Consider the following 23,339-nt stretch of genomic DNA (forward strand, 5'->3'; position numbering starts at 1 on the left):
CTTTTACACAATAAATAATCACAATGGTTCTGAAATGTGCATAATATACGTAACTTATTTTCTACACATGAATTTAATATCTTAAGATGCAACAAGCTTTTCAAATACGGGTTAAAAAATATTTCAATCTGTGTAAAATAATTTCTCCCTTCCGTACGACCAGCCTAATATGTATAGTTTTAATAAATCATTAATGAATCAATCTACCGGAATGGTGATAACATGCCTCCGAATTGAGGTAGTTTATCACTGGGTGGTGATATTTGTCACCTTCTGAAGCACATGGTCATTAATATGATGGTAAGCTACCGCCACCGGGTGGCATATTATCACCAGTTCGGTAGAGTCATATATATTTAGTCACCGCCCGGTGATCGTCTATCACCAGAATTCTTGTGATTCTTGTGAAGTGCATATGTTACTATCCCGCTTGTGATAAATTTAGGCTCGAAATTTAAATCAGTAAAAAAGTTGTAAACAACCAACTAGAAAAATCGGTATTTTAATTGTAACATTGAAATAGCACTTTTATCGTAATTTTGTATATCCGGAGTTTGGCACGAGTAAGGTAACTTTTCATTTATTATTTATTCGACGTATAAATATGCTCTATAATTTTGTTCATTCTTAAATAGTTCAGAAGGACATGGGAAGAGGAAAGCAACTGTCTACGCTGGCGAATGCACAAATATAAATTTTTAAAGAAGATGGCAAGACTCCGCTTCAAATTAAAAAAATGTGAGTAGATCCTCTAAGGTGTGCCGTGACTACCTTGCAAATGAAGAAAACTTTGTGTAGGAATGAGAAATAACGGAACTTGTCAAAAATATAGTAACCCCGGCCAGAATCGAACTGGCACCTCTCGTTTACCGGACAAGTATTCTACTTTTAAACTACGAAGGCTACATATAATTGCAGCCGTCAATTCTCATTCATACTCTTAACTACACTACATATTTTCCCCACATATGGCAAAAATCATCCTGGAGCAAAGAAAAAATTAAATAATAATGGAAAACGACAAATTTTCCGTGAAGCCAGCAACAAAACAATCTCCTGCGCCCAAATTAAGGCAAAACTGAAGCTGAGACTTAGTCGGCAAACTGTTTAGAGGTCATTACGAGCTAATGAAAACATTAAATTTATGAAATGAAGAGGAAACCCCCCCTCAAACCAGTCCATAAAGCCCAAACGGTTTCATGGACAAGGGAGAAAGTCGGATGGAGCGAGAAATGGAAATATGTCATCTTCAGCGATGAGAAGAAATTTAATTTGGATGGTCCGGATGGCTTTGCGTGCTGTTGGCATGATTTGCGAAAGGAGCAGCAGGTTTTTTTCAAATCCATATACCGGGGGTGGCTTTGTAATGATATGGGGCGGGTTTACGTTTGATGGAAAGACTAATCTTAGGTTCATTTCCATCAGAATCTACGCCAGATCTTATCAAAAAGTCATACAAGATTATCTACTACCCGCTGTTGATGATATCCCATTGGCCAGGCGACGAGAAATGTTTTTTCTTCAGGACAACGCTCCAATCCATCGAGCCAAGACAACAATGGACTGGCTTCGAAAGAACAATATCTCAGTTATGGTGTGGCCACCTTATTCTCCAGATCTAAATACATCGAAAATGTTTGGGGAGTAATTACTCGACGAGCTTATGCAATTGGAAGACAGTTTAATAGTATTGACGAGCTTCGTTTGACCATTTCTACCGTTTGTGATGAATTGACCACGGAAGACTTGAACAGATCCTGATGACCTTCGGATATGTGGTAGTACCCCATGAGAGAACAAAAGTGTCAAGGGGATGCCATGGCCCCATTTGCGCCCGCCACACCCCTTTGAAGGTGCGCCCAATGCTAAACTAGCCGCACTAAAACCTTCGCCAAAAATTCTATTTTGATCGGATTTTCGAAAAGGGTATATATTCTTTATCCCAGATAGTCGCTCTACCATATCCAATAGCAAAATCAGCTTTTCGGAAATTTTCACTATTGTCGAAAATTTCCCGATTAAAAAATGCAAAATTTCAGAACAGTTGAAATTGATGTCAGATATGCTAAATCAACTATTATGCTATCAACTTCAAATGATGGCATATTTTGTAATAAACATTAGCCTTCGAGGGTTTAGCTTACGATAACGAAAGAACAGTCAGGGCCACAAAGGCCACAGGAAATAAACCCTTCATGTCGGTCGTCCCTTCACCAATGAAGTGATGAGACAGTTAACAAAATGGTTCCAGCGGAAACGCCAGAATTTTAACATTGTAATTTTTTATAACTTCAAAATTCGTCATATCCTGCAAACAATTGGGTGCGGCGTAAAAAATAAAATTATGTCGTTGTTAAAACAAGGTCTCAAAAAAGGGCAATCTTAGTGAGGCTTGGTGCAAGTACAAGTTTTCAATATATTTCCTGGAACAGCATTTTCATCACGACTCTAAATTATCTTACCCTTGACGGATCAACTATTTTAAAATTATGTTCAACTAAGGGGTTTGGATGAAGTGATCAGAAGCTCCTATTAATATATTAACAAATTATTGTAAATTATTATACAAACTATATGATTAAGGTTATCGGTGGCAGTAAACAAAATAGAGCATCTTGTTATTCATTCCTCGATTGTCCCTTTCCATTATTATGAACCATGATTTATGTCAAAGCTACATCTCCCAATGTGTGAATAGATAATTTGGAGAGCGGTGATGCAAATGTGCTGTTCCGGGAAATTTATTTAAAACTTGTAGTTGCACCAAGCCTCACTAAATTGCCCTTCTTTGGGGACCTTGTTTATTTAAGACTTGTAATTGAGTAATAGTGGTCTACAGAAAATATCAACAAAATCTCAATAGAGAAATCCATCTCGGCCACTTTTTTAGGGTACCTTATTTTCGAAATTGTAAGACTTCGTAAATGCGAGTAAAATTTGAAACGGTTGAAATTGTGTATTTGTAATTTTTGGGAATTTAGTTATTTATCATTGTTTGTCGTTGTCAATGGCGTTAATTTTTTCACTGCATACATTTCATCCAATTGTTTTCACTTCTCATGGAAAAACTTTGTCATCTCTGAACCGATTTTTATCGTGCTTATCTTAAAATTTGAACAAAAATTTACTCTAAAATCTGTGCAACTAGGTATGCAACTACGATATGCCGGAAATTGGCTACAAGTCAAAATGTGTTTCCAAGGGTACATTTTGGCTAATAACTCGGGTAAAAATTAAAAATTCGCAAAGTCGATTCCTGCTTAATTCCTGCAGCCTTAATAATACTGATTTTATAACCTTGTTAAAATATTCGGTTGTGATTTACAATTGCTTTCTTATGTAGCTCACCTTTAGCTTGAATACAAGACAATAAGCAGCCAAAATTGATAATTTATTGATCACCGTCGCTTCAGAGAAATTTTAATAATTTTATGTGAAATTTTTGCAAAGCGAAAAGTGAAGTGCGTCTTGACCTTCTGCACTTTTTTGTGAAAAGCGCGGAGAATATTTTGCAGAGGGGACCCTTGAGAAACTGGTGTCTTCTCTGCACTTTTCAAAAGTTGAAGGGGGTCGACTTTTCACTTTTCACTTTTCACTCTGCAAACCACGACCGGTGAAAAACCCTCTTCTCTGCAAAATGAGTGAAAAGTTGCGTAGTGAAAAGTGAAAAGTTCCATGAAAAATGGGGCCCGGCCCCATTTTTCACTCATTTTCACTCATTTTGCAGAGAAGAGGGTTTTTCACCGGTCGTGGTTTGCAGAGTGAAAAGTGAAAAGTGAAAAGTCGACCCCCTTCAACTTTTGAAAAGTGCAGAGAAGACACCAGTTTCTCAAGGGTCCCCTCTGCAAAATATTCTCCGCGCTTTTCACAAAAAAGTGCAGAAGGTCAAGACGCACTTCACTTTTCGCTTTGCAAAAATTTCACATAAAATTATTAAAATTTCTCTGAAGCGACGGTGATCAATAAATTATCAATTTTGGCTGCTTATTGTCTTGTATTCAAGCTAAAGGTGAGCTACATAAGAAAGCAATTGTAAATCACAACCGAATATTTTAACAAGGTTATAAAATCACATAAATTCCCTAGAATGGACCTCAATAATATTTTATTTTCGAGCGATGATGACAGTGATGGGGAAAATAGTGGACAACGTCCAATTTACAAACCAAGAATCAATTTTGAGATTGCAAATGATTTCCAATTCAAGGAAAAATTTCGACTCCGTCGGACCGAAGTATGTTCGAACCTTAAACCTATACATAGAATTGACACATATCAGTTAATTATATAATACTTCTGTCTTTCTTAATTGATAATATCAGGTTCAATTGGTTCTTGATCGTATTGGCCAAGACCTCCCGATACCGCAACGATACTATTCCTTAACCCCACGAGAACAACTTTTATTAACCCTTCACTGGCTCGGCACTGGTACCTACTACCACGCAATTGGTGACATGCACGGCCCTTCAAAGTCCTCTGTCTGCTGCATAGTCAAACATGTTGTCAACGCCATTGTGGACAATTTATTTCAAGACGTGGTTCGGTGGCCGGATAACACTGATGACATCGCCCCGGAATTTTTGAGAAAAGGTGGATTTCCCTGCGTTTCGGGCTGTGTCGATGGGACACTGATAAAAATTGATGCCCCTACAATCAATGAAGAACAGTACGTCGACCGAAATGGCAACCATTCGCTCAATGTGATGGTGATTTGCGGGCCGGATTTTTCATTCTATGCCGTCAATTCTCGTTGGCCAGGGTCAGTACACGACTCCCGTGTACTTCGCACCTCCGCGGTATCGTCGCAGCTGGAAAACGGTTGGCGTTCATTTGCAGGAGCAGTAATATTAGGTAAATTGAGAGTAAATAAATTTTCGATAAATACAGTAATCCAAATAAATATGTTCAAAAATCATGTTGAAATAATATTTACATTTTATAGCAGATTCAGGCTATGGACTCAAAGAGTGGCTTATCCCTCCTCATCCTCACAATGACACTATCGCAGAAGTCCGGTTCAATCGGGCTCACAAATCAACTCGGCGTCTAGTGGAAAACGCGATTGGAATTTTTAAAGAGCGCTTTCCCATTTTAAATTTTATGCGTTTGAATCCTGCATATGCAGGGAGAATTGTTATGGCTTGCTCCGCACTTCACAATATTGCAAGTAAAGATGACTTCGATCCTCCGGTTGGAAATAACGATACGCCGCATGATGGAGGTGATCATGCTCAGAGTGGAAATATGTGCGCAAGCGGTCGAGCAAGAGTTCAAGAATTACTAAATTATTTCATTTGAAGATATGTTTATGTATCGTCTGATTTACAATTATCTCCCAAAATTCGTGCCTCGACGTTTCCACAAAAAAATTTCAGCAGTAACTAAATCTATGAATTTGGACACATTTTTTAGAAAAAATATGAAAAATTTGTATATTTTCTTTCGACCAACTTGTATCATTTACAGTAGAGATATTATACAGAAAAACAGAATGAATCAATAAAATTTAACAACACTTTAATTTAAATAGAACTTAGCTCGCTAATTCTCAAATTTGTTAACGGTAAATATATGGCGACTATATTACCACTTAAAAAATATGGAAATTTAAGCGTGAATTGACACACTTAAAAAAGTTTAAGCTAACGGACAAATGGTACTATTTCTACACACATTAAATCATAGAAATTAATTAAATAGAGCTTCGGTGAAAGTTGAAACTGGAAGGCTTAGCTCTCTTTCTAACTTCAACGCTTCAAGTCGCGTCTTGTAAACCGAAAGGTGTAATAATTCGCACTGCAATGTTCTCTTTTTAGCAAGTTGTTCTTCCTTCTCATCGGACTTTTCGACCCTCGAGTTTCGTCGCTTTTCAAGGCGCAAAAGGTGTCGCCCATTGTCTCCTTCGACGAGATCTTCGTTAGTAGACGCAGTAGACGGAACGGCATTTCCGGTTTCACCAATTGCGAGTCCTTCGACCACTGCCGTCTCGGAACCAATTATGTCTATAATTAATTTGTCCACTTCGGTGAGAACATTGTCAATTCCTCCTCCAGTACCCGTTTTGTTCTTGTTGTCACGCTTCTCCTATTGGTACGAAAACCCATTAATTAGCATTACTATTTAAATATATATTAAATTATAATTTTCAACCAGCGCCCGTGTTTTCCATACGCCCCACATTCTGTCCCGGACGAAAGCCTTGTCGCGTTCAGCAGTCGCTAGCCCCAACGATTTTGCCTTATTCACTACATCGTCCCAAGCTGCAGATTTCTCCCGCTTATCCAATTCACTAGAAAATTTACCGAAGAGGATGGATTTTTTTGATTTGATAAAATTTAAGAGAGAAATCTTCTTGATTCTCGTCTCTTGTGCTTTTGGAGCCTAAGTACAACAAATATAACATTTAAAATGATCCAATTGCTTTATTTACATTTTTGTTCAGGATTTAAAATTAACTTACCATTTTTAATTATACCAACTCGAAGAATGAAATAATTGGTGGAAATTAGAAAGAAGATTTCTAAATCGCAGGCGAAGGGTAATTGAAATGAGAAAAATTAAACTCTGCAAAATTTCTCTGCATTTGACCTTTTTCTGCAGAGTGAAAAGTGCAGAGTTCATGTCCCTACAAAAACGCGCTACCTTTTCACTTTTCACTTTTCTGCAAATGCAGAGTGAAAAGTGCAGAGTGAAAAGCGGAACCATGAAAAATGGGGCCCTGGTCTCAGGCTATGGCCTCCACGGCTGATGTGTACTACAGGTTATGCTTCTATTTGAAGTAAGTAGACAAACTTTGTGTAAGAAAATTATTACGGTACTAATTTGGGCGTGAAATATATATTTTTCTTCCGTTATTAAGTAGCGCAAGCTACCTTATGCGATCGGTTAGTTAGTCTGTCCGTCCGTCTGTCCGTCCGTCTGTCTGTCTGTCTGTCTGTCTGTCTGTCCGTGAGCACTAAAACTCGAGAACGGTTTGTCGCAGCGACCTGAAATTTTTAACACATGTTCATCACGGGGGTGGGGTGACACCCTATTAAGGGGGTGTGGCCACTTTGTCGACATCATGTCGAAAAGCGTCGCCACGCCCTAATTTCGGCATTTTTTGGGCGAAATGTATGAAATTTGGGCAAAACATGTTTTTTGGTGTTGTCGACATATCGCAATATGGCGATTAAGGTTTCGAAACTTTTTTCGACAAATTTCGTCGCCATGGCCTAATTTCTGCATTAATTGGGCGATTGGCATGAAATTTGGGCAAAACATGTTTTTTGGCGTTGTCGACATGTCGCAATATGGCGATTAAGGTTTCGAAACTTTTTTCGACAAATTTCGTCGCCATGGCCTAATTTCTGCATTAATTGGGCGATTGGCATGAAATTTGGGGAAAACATGTTTTTCGGTGTTGTCGACATGTCGCAATATGGCGACTAAGGTTTCGACGACAAATTTTGTCGCCATGCCCTAATTTCGGCATTCTGCGGTCGATATGCATGAAATTTGGGGAAAACATGTTTTTCGGTGTTGTCGTCATGTCGCAATATGGCGATTAAGGTTTCGACGACAAATTTTGTCGCCATGCCCTAATTTCGGCATTTTGCGGTCAATATGCATGAAATTTAGGCAAAACATGTTTTTCTGTTGTCGACATGTCGCAGTATACAGCATGTGGTCAATTAATTAATTAATCAATCATTAATCAATTAATTAATCAATCAGTCAATCAATTAATTAATCAATCAATCATTAATCAATTAATCAATCAATCAGTCAATTAATTAATTAATTAATTAATCAATCGGTCAATTAATTAATTAATTAATCAATCAATCAATCAGTTAATTAATTAATCAATCATTAATCAATTAATCAATCAATCAGTCAATCAATTAATTAATTGAATTACTTAATTACTTTAATTATTAAATTTAATTAATTTGAGCTTTATAGCGCAAATTAATTCTCATCATTCTCAGCATTCTCAGCATTATTGCGCTACTTATGTATCGTGCTTTGCCGCACTTTATTTTAGAAATATCCCGGTCAACTCAAATCCTAAAGCGGGTAATAATACATACATATGTATATTCTTTAAGTTTTAATTTTCGTAGGAATGGTATAAATGAGTTGAAAATGGGAAATATGAGAATACCGAGGTCTAATATTTAATTCAGACTAAACTCCGGGGAGAGGCTGTCCACATGGCCCTCTCCCAAGGGAGATTTCCGACCTGGCCAAAGATGAAAGGGTACCCACAATGTTTTTTCGGATCTACTAGGACCCTTGCTAAAGGTGTCATTCATATTTTCGTGAGAACCTCGTATTCGGCGCCACAGTCTGGCGCCAAATTTAAAAATTTGCGTTTTCGAACAGTTTCACACCCTCATAACTTTTACAGTTTCCGTGGAATTTTCAAAATTTTCTGTGTAACTCAACCAATTTCATACTGAACAATAAAAATTTTGGCTCTGGAAATTCTGAAATGAAACATAACAAAATTTTTATTTTTGATATATTTTTTCGATAACTCATGTCTACAAGAAGTCTTAAAATTTTCAAGAAATTGATAGAAACGAGGTTTTAAAAAAATTCCTGGAATTCGAAGGCTTAACCATATCTCCTGATTTTTGTAAAAAATTTTAAAACAAGTCAAGAGTTTGAAAAGTTATTTTTTGTTATTTTTTAAAATAAAAACATTCAAATTTGGCGCCAGGACTACAAATATGAGCCTTACACGGAAATTTGACTGATTCGTTCATCTCGGGTCCTACAGGACCCTAAAAAAAATCTTGGGTACCCTAAAATCTTTGGACACCCAAAAAAGTGCCCAGCCTGATGTACCAATTTCTTTAATCTACAGAAGTCTACATGAAGGGGACATGTGGTTCTATCAGCTTTAAATCTGCCCCAGTCCCCACTGCCCTTGTGAATTCCGATATTGGTGACATCTACGAATTTTACAAGCACTTTTATGGGGGCCAAGTAACTCTGCACAAATAAATAACTTTCTGCACCCATTAAAATATTCACTACACGGTTTTGATATTTATTTATAGAATAACATCAACATCAATTTCTACTTCGCGGGAAGTGATAAGGTACAAGGAAAGCAACGACATAATAAATAACTTACACACTCTACATAAAAATAAGTAAAGTTTGTTCAAGGTTGCGTAAAATGGAGGGTAGCACAATCAAGAGGTAAAATCTCCAAGGTTTTGCCCGGTTCAAAATTTTGCGCTACGGTTGCATAAATTTTGGTTGTTTTACTTGACTTTGAGCAAATTTAACATATTTTTATTTGGACTATTCTGGAATAATTTATTACAAACCATTTTTCATTACTTTTATTATCTATGTAGTTTATCGGGCAGATAGCTATGTTTAATCCCTCTTACTTCGATGGCTGGTATGGGGTATCGAAGAAGTTTGAGATGTACGATCCAGCAATACGACCCACGACGAAATGGGATATAAAACGAGACGGAAAACCGAGCACCCTCGTCATGCACTTCATGATTGATAACCGGATCGAGAATGACACATATGCACGATTAAAGGAAAAAAATCTCAAGACCGTCGTCCTACAAGGGAAGAGTTCCGACTAATGCTCAGAGCTCGGCGGATATTGGATGCAAACCTACAAATATCCAGGTCAGCATCACACCCACCAATATCCAAATATCCACATCTATGAAAATTTATTGCCTTTCAACCTGTAAATAAGCTAAATTCAAGATATCTGCCGAGCTCTGCCAATTTTGCATAGAATTTAATGAAATGTATCGCTTCACAATAAAAACGGTTGGGTCATATTCAATAAATATGTAAATAGTTTCTACGTCTATTCACTTTATGGTCTAATGATGAGCGTGCTCACAACAACGTCTTACAAGGGACGATCACGAGGTGTCGTTCGCGTTCAGGGTACTCACTATGTTTTTTAGAATCTACTGGGACCCTAGATGAAAGATCCATTCACATTTCCGTGTAAAACTTATATTTGGCGCCGTAAAGTGGCGCCAAATTTAAAAATCTGCACTTTCGACCAATTTCAAACCTCGATCACTTTTCAAATTTCTGTGAGATTTTTAAACTTCTGGCCTTAATCTGATGACAAAGGTCAAGGCTTAACGAACTAAATAAAAAATTACCAATTTTATTTTTGGGATATTTAAAAAGAAAATTGAAATTTTGCAAAAATTTAAATCAATTTTTGGAAAAATTTCCTCGCATGCGAAAGCTGAACTCTCTGTCATTAATTCAGTCAAACATTTTGAAAATTGGTCGAGGATTTAAAAAGTTATGGCGGTTTTTTTAAAATAAAGACCTTTTTTAAATATTTGGCATGCGATCAATTTGGATCTCATGCCATTTGCACAGTCCCTGTCGAAAATCCTGTTACGTAACGAGCAATGAAAACATGACTCGCCTCCCCGTAGCCGCAGAAGTAATGAAGACATTAACGCTGTAGGGAGAGGGGTTTATACGAATTTATGTACGAGATGAAACGGATGAGGCTGCTGTCCCACACGCATCTCCGCGGCTCCTGCGTCTCCGCACCCTCTCAACTTATACACATAAACTCTCTCTCTTCCTCTCTCTGGCCACTACTAAATATTATAACTCTGTACGTACGTACAACACAAATACTCTGGAAATTACTCACCATTAACTTCGGCACATTCTTCACTTTGCCGAGTAAAGAATCCAACTCTGCAACTTATGTGGATGCATAAACTCAAGTGTTGTCTGACGCACATAATCGCTTAAAGATTTATGTATGTATTTACCTCGACCTCAAGTTTATCCACATATTGCATGGTGAATTTCATACCGCCACGTTCTGCAAATTCAATATTTGCAATAATGCAACTTTATTGTTGATAACAGTTTTACCAAGGAGTAAAAATTTGGGAGGAGTACATAGTTCAAAAAAACAAGTCGACGCGTCAGTAACAAAATTTTCGCCTGTTAATAAAAGTTCGTGTTGCTTACAAATTAGAAAATTATTTTATCTAAAGAATCCATTGTGAGGTTAGGACTTGTAGAAGATCGATAATACGTTCAAACGTTGTTTTGTTGTAAATTATTTTTATCAATCGGGTCTGGAAATTCTGGGTAATGTTAACCACTGCATATTAACATATTAATCCAAGTAGACTCAGCAACTGTATGCACATATTGCTAAGAGCTCATTTAGCTCATCAATCTTATGAAATGTTAAAAATTATAGAAAATCAACATATTTCTGAAATCACTTGCCAACCTTTGAAACATTGGAATGCTGAATAATCTCAGAAACATGTGAACACTCCAAATAGCAAACGATGCCTCAATACAAACTGTATGATTGAACAAAACGTTAATAACGATTAATAAGTTCCATATTTCGATCGTGTACCAATTAATACGGAAAATGGAATTATTTTACAGAATCTAGCAAATTGGAGAATGGGGGTCCAAATTCGAGGCAGTGGCCAAATTCTGGTGCAAAATAATTTTTTAAATTATTTCCAGTGGTATTGGACTTAATTTTGACGATTTTGTGACAAAAATCAAATTTCTCAAAATCGGCCCAAAATTCGCACATTTCGGCTTTTCTCTCTTTCTTTTTTTATGCATCTGTTTCTTATAAAATCGTATCAGTAATTATTCTGCTTTAAATTAGCATAGCGTGGTGAGGCATAGTTGTACTTTTGTGAAAGTGGTACAGTGCGGAGTGGACGGCTTTCGTTTGTACAGGCGTTCATGCTTCTGAGAGTCGACGGAGACACCGAGCGCCAGGGAATTTTTTGATAGATGCAGTTTTTGTTACCCCATACCTTTGCAGTACACCGTAAAGAGTTGATTTTGGGCGATATAAACCTGAAAAATATTGCCAGACCCTTTTCTTGTAAAAATTGGTTACATTTTCGTAGCAGTGAAAAATTCGGGTTACGAATTCCTACTCTTCGACTCGTGTCCTTTTGTTCCAAACAATTGGTTATATTATTGATATGTCATTATTGTGGGTACATTAGTTGCTACTTTCGACAACATGAAGAGAATTAAATTATTCGTTCGTTTTCTTACCGAATTAATTTAATTTAGTACAGTCCGGCGATTTAGTAGGCTAACCATATTTTTTGATGATACTTAGAAACTCAACTCGCACTAGTACTATTTTATCGATTTAGACTAGTCCCTTGCGTACCGACCTCCTACCTCCGACTAATCCAGTTCCCTCCTAGCTCTGCGCACATTTCAAAAAAATGTTACAGGATACAAGGTATTTACATTTTTATCTTAACTGCGACATTATTATCTATCACATATGCAAATTCGAAACGGTAACCAGTTGTTACCACAGTTTTAAGAGTGTAAGATAAAGTTTAGATAGACGTTGAACAAAAATGAATATTAAAACCGTAAATTTAAATTAGTTCTTATTCAATTCAGTGTTCAATCAAATGATACAAATACACTCTTAAAACTGTGGTAACAACGGGTTACCGTTTGTACTCTATTTATAACTAAACCGCGTTGGTAATAAAATTGTTATCGAATGGTAATAATTTGTTACCGTGCCGGTTGTATTTATGTCGAATGTGGTAACAAATTATAACATTCGACATATACCCAGTCTATTCAGGTAATGTGTTACTGGAATACACGGGGACAACGCTTTCAGTTTTAGGAATTTTAATTTCATTTTAATTTCATTGGAAGGCAGTTAAATTTTGAATGGAAAACATGTATCACATTTCAGAATTTGACCCCCTTGCGGCAACACATAATTGAAGACGCGAACGCCAAGCACCCACCGCGGCACGCACTTCATTTGTTGACAAAGTGTTGCATTCCGGGATCAGAAATTTTTTGATGACCCTGACACTAATAAGGGGCTCAGAACGGACTTTTTCCTCAACTTTTATCGATATTTGGTGGTGAAGAGGATTGCGACCCGTAAATGCCAAGGTCAAATCTGACCTGGAAATGAAGTCAGAAATGTGGATCCTTAGCCTTGTTTTCACCAATTTCGCTTTATTTGCTACTATAGAGCCGTGCACAAAGGTTAACGGCTTTCCACCCAATATGGACTTGTTGAGGGGGTGTTCCATCTTCACTAAACCGTTAACTAAATATGGTTTTAAACAATCGCCTCTTCGTAATCGAGGAAATTGGGCGATTTTTGCCAAATTCCGCTCATTTCCGCCTAAACGATAACTAAACCTGGATGGTGCGACATTTGACCTTTTCTAGTTTTGGAGATAAATCCTGGATAGATTTGGCATAATATCTGCCATTTCGTTTATTTTTATAAGCCTCCGCCGTGAAGATGTACTCATCTGTAAACACGGTGGAATTTTATTTTTTTCTCCGTGCCGCGTGAGGAGGGAGTGTAATTTTCTGACCACAGCTTAGGTTTGGAAAATCTTTAACATGTGACGCTTACTACACTAGAAGGCATTTATCCTGGGGTCATTTTTCAGTCCTCGTCTAATCGCTGAAGTTGAAAGGCCTTATGTAGAGCCAAAGTCTTCGGCGTGCAACAGAGATTTTCTGTTATTCTGGCGCTCGAAGCGTAAGACATCACTGGAGTCCTCTATGAACTTGGACCAACGGAACTTGTATGCTCATGGATAGACAATGTCTCTAGGAGTATTTGAAAAGTTTGGCCAAACAAATAATACGTGTACTTGGATTGCTACACTAATTCAAACATTGTGAATTTTTCTTCTCTCGTAAAAAGTAAAAAATTATTGTTAAGCTCCTACAACTTTTGACCCAATGAGGTCAGGTAAAAAGAGTTAATATCAATGATAGCCACTCAGTTCACGTACAAAATTCAACTTATCTTTTAATTTTATCTTATCGGGTTCAAAAGTGATGAGCAAGTAACACTTTATGTGAATAGACTAGGTATACAACCGCAATGGTAGCAAATTATTACCACTCGGTAACAATTTTATTACCAACGCGGTTTAGTTATAAATAGAGTACAAACGGTAACCCGTTGTTACCACAGTTTTAAGAGTGTATGTACATAATAAATACATAAAAAATTTTAAAAGTTACAAATCCAACAAAACCGCCAAAACTTTATGAATTGCCATTAAAATTACTTGAAACTTAATATAATCCAATTCAACGCGTCTGATAGATTGGAGCATACATGATAGAATTACCAACCTACATACAAACACAGGATGGCGTCGATGTCAAACAAAGACCTCTTGAATATCGAAGCGTCACACAATCCGCATTACATCGGGCAATCACACCGGGCACGCTGCAAGGGTCGGCTAACCGGATGTGGATCAAGTCATACCCAGCTACTTTCAGACTGTACACTGGAACACTGTCACCTAGAGGTTAACAAAGACAGTTTTGTGAAAATTCACATTACAATTTAATTTATATTTGTTGTGTCACTACCATCAACAGTACTCAATGCGGTAGCCCATAAAACTGCGAAAATCCCAAATACTAAAATTGCCTTCATTTCCAGAAAGTTTTTAGTAGCAGTTAACCCAAGCTTATTTATTATACAGTAAAGAAGCTTGTATCCAATTCGGTCCTATTCTACAGGTATTTATATCAGACCAATTGGATTTAATTATAATAATTAGGATGAGGGATGGAATAATCACAAAATTTGGGCAACCTGTGAACTAATTGATCATTGGTAACAAATACATGAATGAAATCAATGTCTGCTGCATAATTAAACGACATATGCGTTCCGCAAAAGAATGATTCCAGATGAAACCGGACAAGACCAAAGTCAAACTATTCTGATGCAAATGTGTAAAACGAATTATATTGTAGACGTTTTTTTCCTAAATATTTTTGGGGACAGGGGGAAATTTTAATTAAGGTATAAAAATTGTAGTTCAGATTATCGATCTTTTTACTGGATGGATAATAAACTATTGAAATAACCAATGTTTCTTCTCGGTCGGACGCCATATACATAGTTATTTATCGCAAAAATTATATTCATAAATATATGTTTTGACATGTTTTATGTGTAAAACTCTATGCATAAAACATGTCAAAATCTTGGCTGAGTTCTAAGATGGACAAAGTCGGATGTGAGGTTGACAAATAAAAAAAATCATTAATCATTTGACTATGGTCTGTGCAAAATTGATAGGCGTTTTTTTAAATTTTGACTCCGTGTGCAGTCGTCTAGTTAGTAATTTTAAATATATGTTTAACTTAAATTTGCATTTTTAGATAAATTTTTAATTGCATTTAAAATTCCAGCTGTTTTAAAAAGATTTCCATAGTTCCATAATTAGTAATGAAGTTTGAAAATTTTACCAAAATTAAAAAAAAACGGCCTATTAATTTTACACAAAACATAGTTATAATATTAGGTACTGATTTTTTTCTTTAATTGAAGCATTTTCATCGGCATGTCAGAACGTTTTTTTAAACAACTTTTTGCGAGCTTCTTTCAGATATTTATCGCGAACGTCGTCAACTTTTTTTTACTAATTTAACATGCTTGTCGTACTCGCGACCAAGAAAATTCCCGTTACCCGCAGTAAATTTGGATAGTTCCGTATTTGTCAACTTTCTCCTTCTTGGATGCTCATATCTCTGCAAAACCTGAGTATTGATAGGTACATCTATTTGCGCATGCCATCCCGTATAAAAATTTTAACAGATTTTATGTCGAGTTTTGGCTGAATTTTATGTCGAGTTTTGGCTGGATTTTATGCATAAATAATTTATGAATCGTGATTTGTGCATAAACTGTGCAGGATTATGCATAATTATGCTATGGTTTTTCTATTAAAAACAGAGATTGCTAGCCATAGGCTTTGCATGAAGAAAAAGTCTCTTCATAAAAATTTCAGTTTATAAACTTTTATGCAGAATATACTCTCCAGAATTTTATGCACAATTATGCACAATTTTTTCTGCATAAATCATTATGCCAACTAAGTGTGCGGTATTATGCATAAGTTGCCACACGATTTTTATACGGGATATTATTACATTTGTGATGGATTGAGACTAATTTGGTAAAAATATGACAGCATACGTTGGGAGACCTGTTTCGTTAGCATTTTATGTCTAAAAGCTAAATATACCCAGCAAAAGAATTATTTATCTGTTCAGTAACATTGACTTTATTAAAAGTTTGGAAACAAATACCGCACATGCCGCATATTTTCATATATAACACCATAAGTCTTTGTAAACATCCCTCCCATTCAGAAATCTGGTTTACCCTGGATTGCAAAATCTGCATTTTGATTTATAATTAATTATGCCGACTAACAATAACTGACAAAGTTTGTAGTGGGTTTCAAAATAATGAGTTCACCTTCATTCACTGAATGCGAAATTAATTTGTTTTCTTGTGAAAGAAAATGAATGAAAGGTTCCCTCCCAGATGAATGACTACTTTTCACTATTTTCATTTTTCTCCCTGTGTTTCTTACATCAAGCGGAGTGCGAAAAGCGTTCGGATGACGCGAAATGAAATTATGATTAAATATAATTACTGAATGAACATCAAAATAACGATAACTGATTTCGAATGCAATTTGTTTATTCAAATAGGGTTTACAATGAGGATGATATGAACATGGTATCGTTTTTGCAGCGATAAAAAACTCGAAGCATTGCACAAAACAAAGGTTCTAAAGTAAAAATTTAGTTTTCATAAGAAAGTTCAAATCGTTGTTTGTACAAACTTTTAGAATTTTAGTTTTACTATTTCTTCAGGATAGAACTTTATTTGTACTTCAAATCGGAATAAAATTGTACGGATTGGGTTGAGCAGGAACTAATTCGGTAAGAATCACTTTCCCATTCGCAACATCCAACGAAAGTTGAGGAGCTATGCGTAAAATTAAATAAATAAATGCGCAAACATATTTATAAAGTTAAATTCCGTCTAAAAACAAAACTTACCCGCTACTGCAGCAACGACCAAAAACATTAAAACGATAATAGCTAACGACACCTGCATTTTGTAAATTTGTCCGAAAATTCTGTACTTCAAAAAAGGGCGAGAAAAATGGTCTATAGAGCTTGTTATATTTATATATATTTACCATCTACAAAGTTTAATATACACCCATCATAACTAAATTTAATCCAAAAGGCAGATGTATCGAGGCTAAACTAGTTTTGCCCACAAAGAATGACAAAGTCTGTGCAATAAAAATATAATTGGAAATCGACGTGTTGAATTTGGCACAACTTCATTTTTATTTCTACACTTCAGACAGAGTTATCCTAAATTATGCGGCATGTGCGAAATTTGTTGCGCAATTTCTAATAATGACCTGTGGTCCACAGGCTGTGGATGAATAGATGACTAGTTCTTTCGGTGATATCTGGGTGTAGAATTGAGGAGTAAATTATACAGGTATGTAAAAACCAGTCATTTTAAATCAAATGACAGGAAGTTCATACAAACGTAAATTATGTCTCTAATCCACCACTGCTATATTATTACTATTAATATTATCCAGTGTAAAATATTCGTCTAACACATCTGTTGTATACAACGTGTAGTTTATTGGGCGACTGTATGTAAGTGCATGTGTGACGACTATGACTGACTGATGGTGGTGTGGCTGTGACCGTGGAAATGAGCGGTGGTGGGGTCACTAAATGGTAACTTATTGATAGTTATTTATTAGTCACAATTGGGATACTACAAATATTTTTGATTTCGAATGTGAGTGTACAAATTTAAGAGTGACGAGAGAATTGATGTTACTTAGAGGACCAGAGAGACGACACTGAATTTTCATGGGACTTGTCTGTCCTTATTACACGAAAAAGAGACGCTAAGTTCTAAGCGTACTAAGAGACGTACTAAATTTTACCTGTCTAAATTACCCTTTTGGATAACAGTTTGGAACCAGTGATAAAAAATTTTCCGCTTTTACTCAACTGATGAACACGTGACTGCAATGTTTGATCAGTGCCGTAATCATTTTACATATATTTGTACTGTTATTAATTTTTCACTTCGCCCGGAGTCATTCAACTTCTAATTGTTCATTGTTTTTTAATTTAAATTGTAATTTTTTATAATTTTATAATTTTTAACTAGCCTATAAGCCCGTCTTAAAGCCGGGCCACATTTTGTCTAACAGTAATGTAACAAAATTAAATTATAGCGTTGTACAACTGATTGGTCTCAATGAAAATTATATTTACGGTCTTAAATAAGAGCAGTAATAATCAAATAATGTGGCCATAACAATATTAGGCTTGTTTAATATTTTGTATTATTTCTGCTAAGCCATTTTTAGCCTTTCCAAGGAATTTTTTGACGTCACTGAGGAATTTTTTTATGGTTGCTAGGGAATTTTTTCCACTTTGCTAAGGAATTTTTTTAAGGTTGCTGAGGCATTTTTTCAACGATGCCAAGGAATTTTTTTAACGTTGCCAAGGAATATTTTCAAGGTTGCCGAATAAATTTTGTGCGGTGGCACCTTCTATTCATAAGAATCAGAATGGGAATGAGAATCAGAATCAGAATGGGAATTAGAATGAGAATTAGAATTAGAATGAGAATGGGAATTAGAATGAGAATGAGAATGAGAATGGTAATGGTAATGGGAATCAGAATCAGAATCAAAAATCGAATCCGTTCTCTGATTGGTTGAGCAAGAATGCCAATAGCCAATCAGAACACAGGAATGTCACGGAAAATTTCACGGGACGGACTTTTCGAAATTATAAAATAGATTCACATTTTAAATTCCAATGGTTGTAAAAAAAATTTTAATTCGTCTCACCGGCAACACTAGTTAAATATTTATGGAATAGTTTTTCCATTTGTTAGAAAACTAGTGTCTCATCCTCTCCCAATGACGACGCGATTAGAATTATTCTCCTCTCTCAAAATCCCTAACATGCTCCAAAATGAGACAGCTGGTCGTGCTTTGTGGCCAAAAATTGAAAATGCCTTGTTAGTTTTACACTTATCATAATATTTTCGAATGGCAAGGAGCAGATACTTATATACTGGACGCATAGTATTTCAAATTTTTTATCGTTTTCAGCCTACATTTCCACATGATCGGATCTTGAATTGTTTTATTAAGGAATTAATGAATAATTATAATCAAATTAATATTACTTATAACCAATTTAAAAATAATTATAACCAAATTAAAAATAATTATGAGCAAATTAAAATTAAATTAAAACTAATAGTAGTCTGAAATTGAGAATACAATTATTTACCGTATTGTTTTTGAGAAATGTTGTGATTTGATTACATGTTTTTGCTTATTTTTCATAATACAACTAAAAGTTTGTTAGTTATTTACAGAATTTTTTAAAAGTTTACCTTTTCGAAATAAATACCGGAATTTAGATTATTAGCTCACCCTGCGTAGCAGAGGAGCTATTGAATTCCTCTTGTCTGTCTGTCTGTCCGTCTGTCTGTCTGTCTGTCTGTCTGTCTGTCTGTTCACGAGGTTTTTGCATCAATTGATGCTAATTAATTTGCCCCATGTGCAAATTTTAGCAAATTAGTAGCACCATTGGTCTCGAACAGTCGGTAACACAAAATGGTGCCAAACAATTGGGACAATAGATGTAAAAGACACCAAACGTGCATAAGAACCGAAAAAAATAACTATAATGTTTTACTTCGAATTTGTCAAGATTTTATGTCAAAATTATGAATTCATTTTCCTCGTTTATTTTCCACCATTGGTGAAAAATTATATCACAATTATGTATATCTTTTGTCCGCCTATTCTGTAATATTAATGCAAAATTATGCTAAATTGCGTATCTATTTTATCTGCCAATTCTGCACCATTGGTGGAAAATTATGCCAAATTATCATTACTACAGGGTGAGCTACTTCTAACGTTACAACGGTTTATTTTTCCTGTTATTGTTGCACAAAATTAGTCAGTAAATTTCGTATTCTATATATATTCTAATTGTAAAGTAGGACTAAATATATTTTGTGGTTTAGGAAGTATAGTTTAGAAGTTTTTATTAGCTAATTTAAAATTACATCAGTAAACTATTAAGCAGTAATTGATAAACTGATCTTCAAATTTTGTGTAATTAATCGCTAAAAAGTTTCAATTTGTTCACTTCTCAAATTTGCAAGTGTGTATCCTTTGAGAACTTTTTGCTTAAAAGTAATTATGCATCAAGGAAGTCATAAGCTATTTTGTGTTTAATGAAATTAAAATTATAATAATCTTTTAAGGAAGAAATGATTTAGAGTGTATCATACGTGGTCCTTCTATAGAATCAATAGTACTGAATGCGCAAGCGAAGTCGCGGGAATTAAAAAATTAGTCGCCAAAGCTAAAAAGTATTAATTTTTTAAGTCGCCGTACGTGTGCTTGGGTTCAAGAAATTTGTTTTGTGCTCTTTTTGGTCATTTGAAAACGAAAAAGAACAGACACAAACTTATACAGACCAACAACAAGAGGAAAACGACAAGCAATGTCAACCATGCCCAAGAACATCTTCGATTTGAGAAACAACTGCCACCTTGTTCAACATCACCGTTGATATGAACGTTGTCGTCAACGTCCAGAACAACGTGTGGCTCGACATGCAACGGAGGAACGTTCGATAGCTCACTGGATACAGACGAACTACCCTGTAGACCCATTGCATTTATCTGTTCCATAATCATGCGTCTGCTCTTTAGAGCCTCGTCAAGGTCTGGGTGCCGGTCATCCCATCCTAATTCTTTCAGGCTTTTTATAATGCTGTCCAAGTTTCCAACACAACGCTTTGACGTCGCAATTGGATCGAAGAAAGCCTTTCGATATTCACACATAACTAGCCAATATCTAGATCTCAAATCGTCAGAATCTGCTCGTAATCCGAGAAATTCTGTCACAATCTTAGTAAAGATGTTGAATGCGTCGTCATACTTGCCCTGCTCGTACATGCACTGTGCTATATTATGCAATGATGCAACTGTTTCTTTATGCCGACTCGTAAGCTCTTTTTTTCGCCAATTCCACACTTTTGTATGCTTCTCCAGACTGCCCGAGTGGTCACCTTTCGCGCCAGTAATAAATGCTAACACTTGTATAACCTTCATTTCAAGCTTTTCGTACTTGCTGTTTTGACATTTAGTGATTAGGTGTTTGGCCGCACTTTCCGCCTCGTTGTACCGTTTTTGCCTAAATAACATTGACACGATCCAGTGTTCGGTGTCCAATGTTTCTTCATGGTCGCCGCCTTTAAGTTTTATCTCATCGATCAGGACACCCCGAAATAATTTTTCCGCCGTGAGATAATCTCCTAAATTCCGCATAGCAATGGCGCAGTTTTTAGCAATATCTACTGTACTTATGATATTATCGCCTAAATCTTTCGTAAAATTTTTTTTTTGTTGAAAAATGAACGACTTTGCATACGAGAAAAGCCCCAGCTTCACATATGCGGAATATATCAGATTTGGTATCTCGTGTAACTCATGATTTGTGGTAAGATATTTGTATGAAAATAAAGTCCACATTCGAGCCAATTGTGTGAGTCTACTTTGTGAGGACTCTTGTATAAATGGAATATTTTCTTTATGTTTGGAAAGTAATTTGTGGAAAAATTGTTTAAGGTGTAATGCCTCCATATTTATGCCATTTCCCTGATATTTCCGCAAATTTAATCGGACAACCTTTTGGATGACGCGGTGTATCGACACACTTCTTTTGTCGGAATCTTGATCGATACAAGAAAAATTTGAAAGCAGTTGAATGCAATGCTCTACATGCGTGGAGTCAACTTCATGCCAATAGCACGAAATTGCTTTCAAATCTAGTAATAATGTGCGACCGCTTTCCATGAAGGCCAGAAGTTGCAAAACTTGTACTGCCATCAAACCGTTTGATTCATGAACAATTTTCGACATGGTCATTCTCATAATGGAAAGCATAGATGTCTTAAAATTACTTTCAGATGGCTTGTCAATCGATAACCCTTCGCTTTTATAGTCAGCCAAGAATGTCTCGATTGTAATGTCATTGCCCTTAATCGTTTCAACTGCTTGATGAATTGCAAGTGGATAATTCCCTAATTCCCTGTTTAGTTCCCTAATATTATTCTCAGCTTCGTGTTCAAAATTCTTTCGCACATATTCGTCGGCTTCGTCATTTTCAAAAATAGGTAATTTCAGAAACCTCGAGCCAATTGCTTCAAAACCTTTTAGGCATATTACGTCTCTCCTTATCGATGTGATGACAAGGAAGTGCTTAGTACCGGTGGAACAGATCTTTATGAAATTAGCAATTTCCTCCTTCAGTTCAGTAGTTTCCTTACGACGCAGGTTCAATTCATCGATAACCGTTACTAATCCTAAACCAGCTCTGTTCTCCTTTCGAGAAACGTACTTGAATAAATCGGTTAACGATTTTTTAATACCACCCTGCTCGGAAATGTTATATCCAAGTCTTTTGGCCCGATTTTCCAACGACATTCTCAAGTTGGTGATACTATCGCCACGAAAAAATTGAAAGTTAGTGCGTTCCTTGAATGTTTTTAGGACGAATTGGGTCTTTCCAATCCCGTCTGGTCCGTGAATGATGCAGATATTTGAGTTTTCCTTGTACTTAACGATATCCTTTTCTTGTTCTGATCGTCCAACGTAGAGCCTCGTTGAAGGAGGTAGATCATCGTCATAGCTTGATGCCTCGCTTTGACCTAAACAGGCGCTAAGTTGATCTGGGAACATAAATAAGTTTAAAAGAGCTTTGAATCATAATACAATTTTACAATTTTAGATGTAACATTTTAATGAAGAAGTGCGTCTAAAATATAAATCTACATATGCAGCTTACCCGCGGCATTGATGAATTCCCCATTTTTAAGAATTTCAATCAAGTTAGGCACGGTTGCATCGTTCCCTGAGCGTCCGACCCATTGTTGTAGCAAAATAGTGAGGTACTGTGTCAGTGTAATCGTTCCCATAGTGCATTGAGCTCTTGAAGTTATCCTGTCGCTTGGTCTAAGGTCTAGCAAGTCGGCAAACTTTTCAATTTCTTGGGCAAGGTATGCATCACTACAAAGAATTTCCACCACCTCCGAAACGTTGAAATTATTTGTCATATTGTAAAATCGGTGGTTTAAATTTAACTGGAATTTTGTTTCAAAGTTGTAACCCTTTTAATGTTGGGTTGGCCGTGAAATGCGGCTGCCTGATTTTTTAGGTAACTATGGGCTTGGACATTCGGTTATCGACTGACTTGGTGAAGTTCAAGGTTGCAGAATATTATATGTATGCCGTATGTACAAATATTTGTAACCAACTTCATTTGTGTAATGCTTATCAGTATATTACCAATTCCTTATCTTCAAGAGTCCGATTGTGAATTTATGTA

The 23,339-nt window shown here is 36.1% G+C and overlaps 2 protein-coding genes across 2 annotated transcripts; one reads left to right on the forward strand and one right to left on the reverse strand.

Annotated features, from left to right (window-relative positions):
- The first annotated feature begins 4,087 nt into the window (after nt 1-4,087).
- LOC110850529 (putative nuclease HARBI1) lies at nt 4,088-5,301 on the forward strand. Its single transcript, XM_022097965.1, has 3 exons — nt 4,088-4,234; nt 4,323-4,854; nt 4,946-5,301. Exons 1-3 carry the CDS (start codon nt 4,088-4,090, stop codon nt 5,299-5,301), a joined length of 1,035 nt encoding a protein of 344 aa, XP_021953657.1.
- A 14,548-nt stretch (nt 5,302-19,849) lies between these two features.
- Nucleotides 19,850-23,177, reverse strand: LOC118435519. Its single transcript, XM_035851688.1, has 2 exons — nt 22,800-23,177; nt 19,850-22,683 (listed from the first exon to the last, which is right to left on the reverse strand). The coding sequence occupies exons 1-2, from the start codon at nt 23,065-23,067 to the stop codon at nt 20,384-20,386; spliced, it is 2,568 nt and encodes an 855-aa protein (XP_035707581.1). The 5' UTR covers nt 23,068-23,177; the 3' UTR covers nt 19,850-20,383.
- Between the last annotated feature and the right edge of the window lie 162 nt (nt 23,178-23,339).

This window comes from Folsomia candida, unplaced genomic scaffold (genome assembly GCF_002217175.1).
Source record: "Folsomia candida strain VU population unplaced genomic scaffold, ASM221717v1 Fcan01_Sc005, whole genome shotgun sequence".
NCBI lineage: Eukaryota > Metazoa > Arthropoda > Collembola > Entomobryomorpha > Isotomidae > Folsomia > Folsomia candida.

Excerpts from the sequence above, each read along its gene's own strand:
- LOC110850529 (XM_022097965.1), top strand. The coding sequence starts at position 4,088 with ATGGACCTCAATAATATTTTATTTTCGAGCGATGATGACAGTGATGGG. Across the intron at positions 4,235-4,322 it reads TTCGACTCCGTCGGACCGAA|GTTCAATTGGTTCTTGATCG; the intron begins GTATGTTCGAAC and ends TGATAATATCAG. Across the intron at positions 4,855-4,945 it reads TGCAGGAGCAGTAATATTAG|CAGATTCAGGCTATGGACTC; the intron begins GTAAATTGAGAG and ends TACATTTTATAG.
- LOC118435519 (XM_035851688.1), bottom strand. The coding sequence starts at position 23,067 with ATGACAAATAATTTCAACGTTTCGGAGGTGGTGGAAATTCTTTGTAGT. Across the intron at positions 22,684-22,799 it reads GGAATTCATCAATGCCGCGG|ATCAACTTAGCGCCTGTTTA; the intron begins GTAAGCTGCATA and ends TTATGTTCCCAG.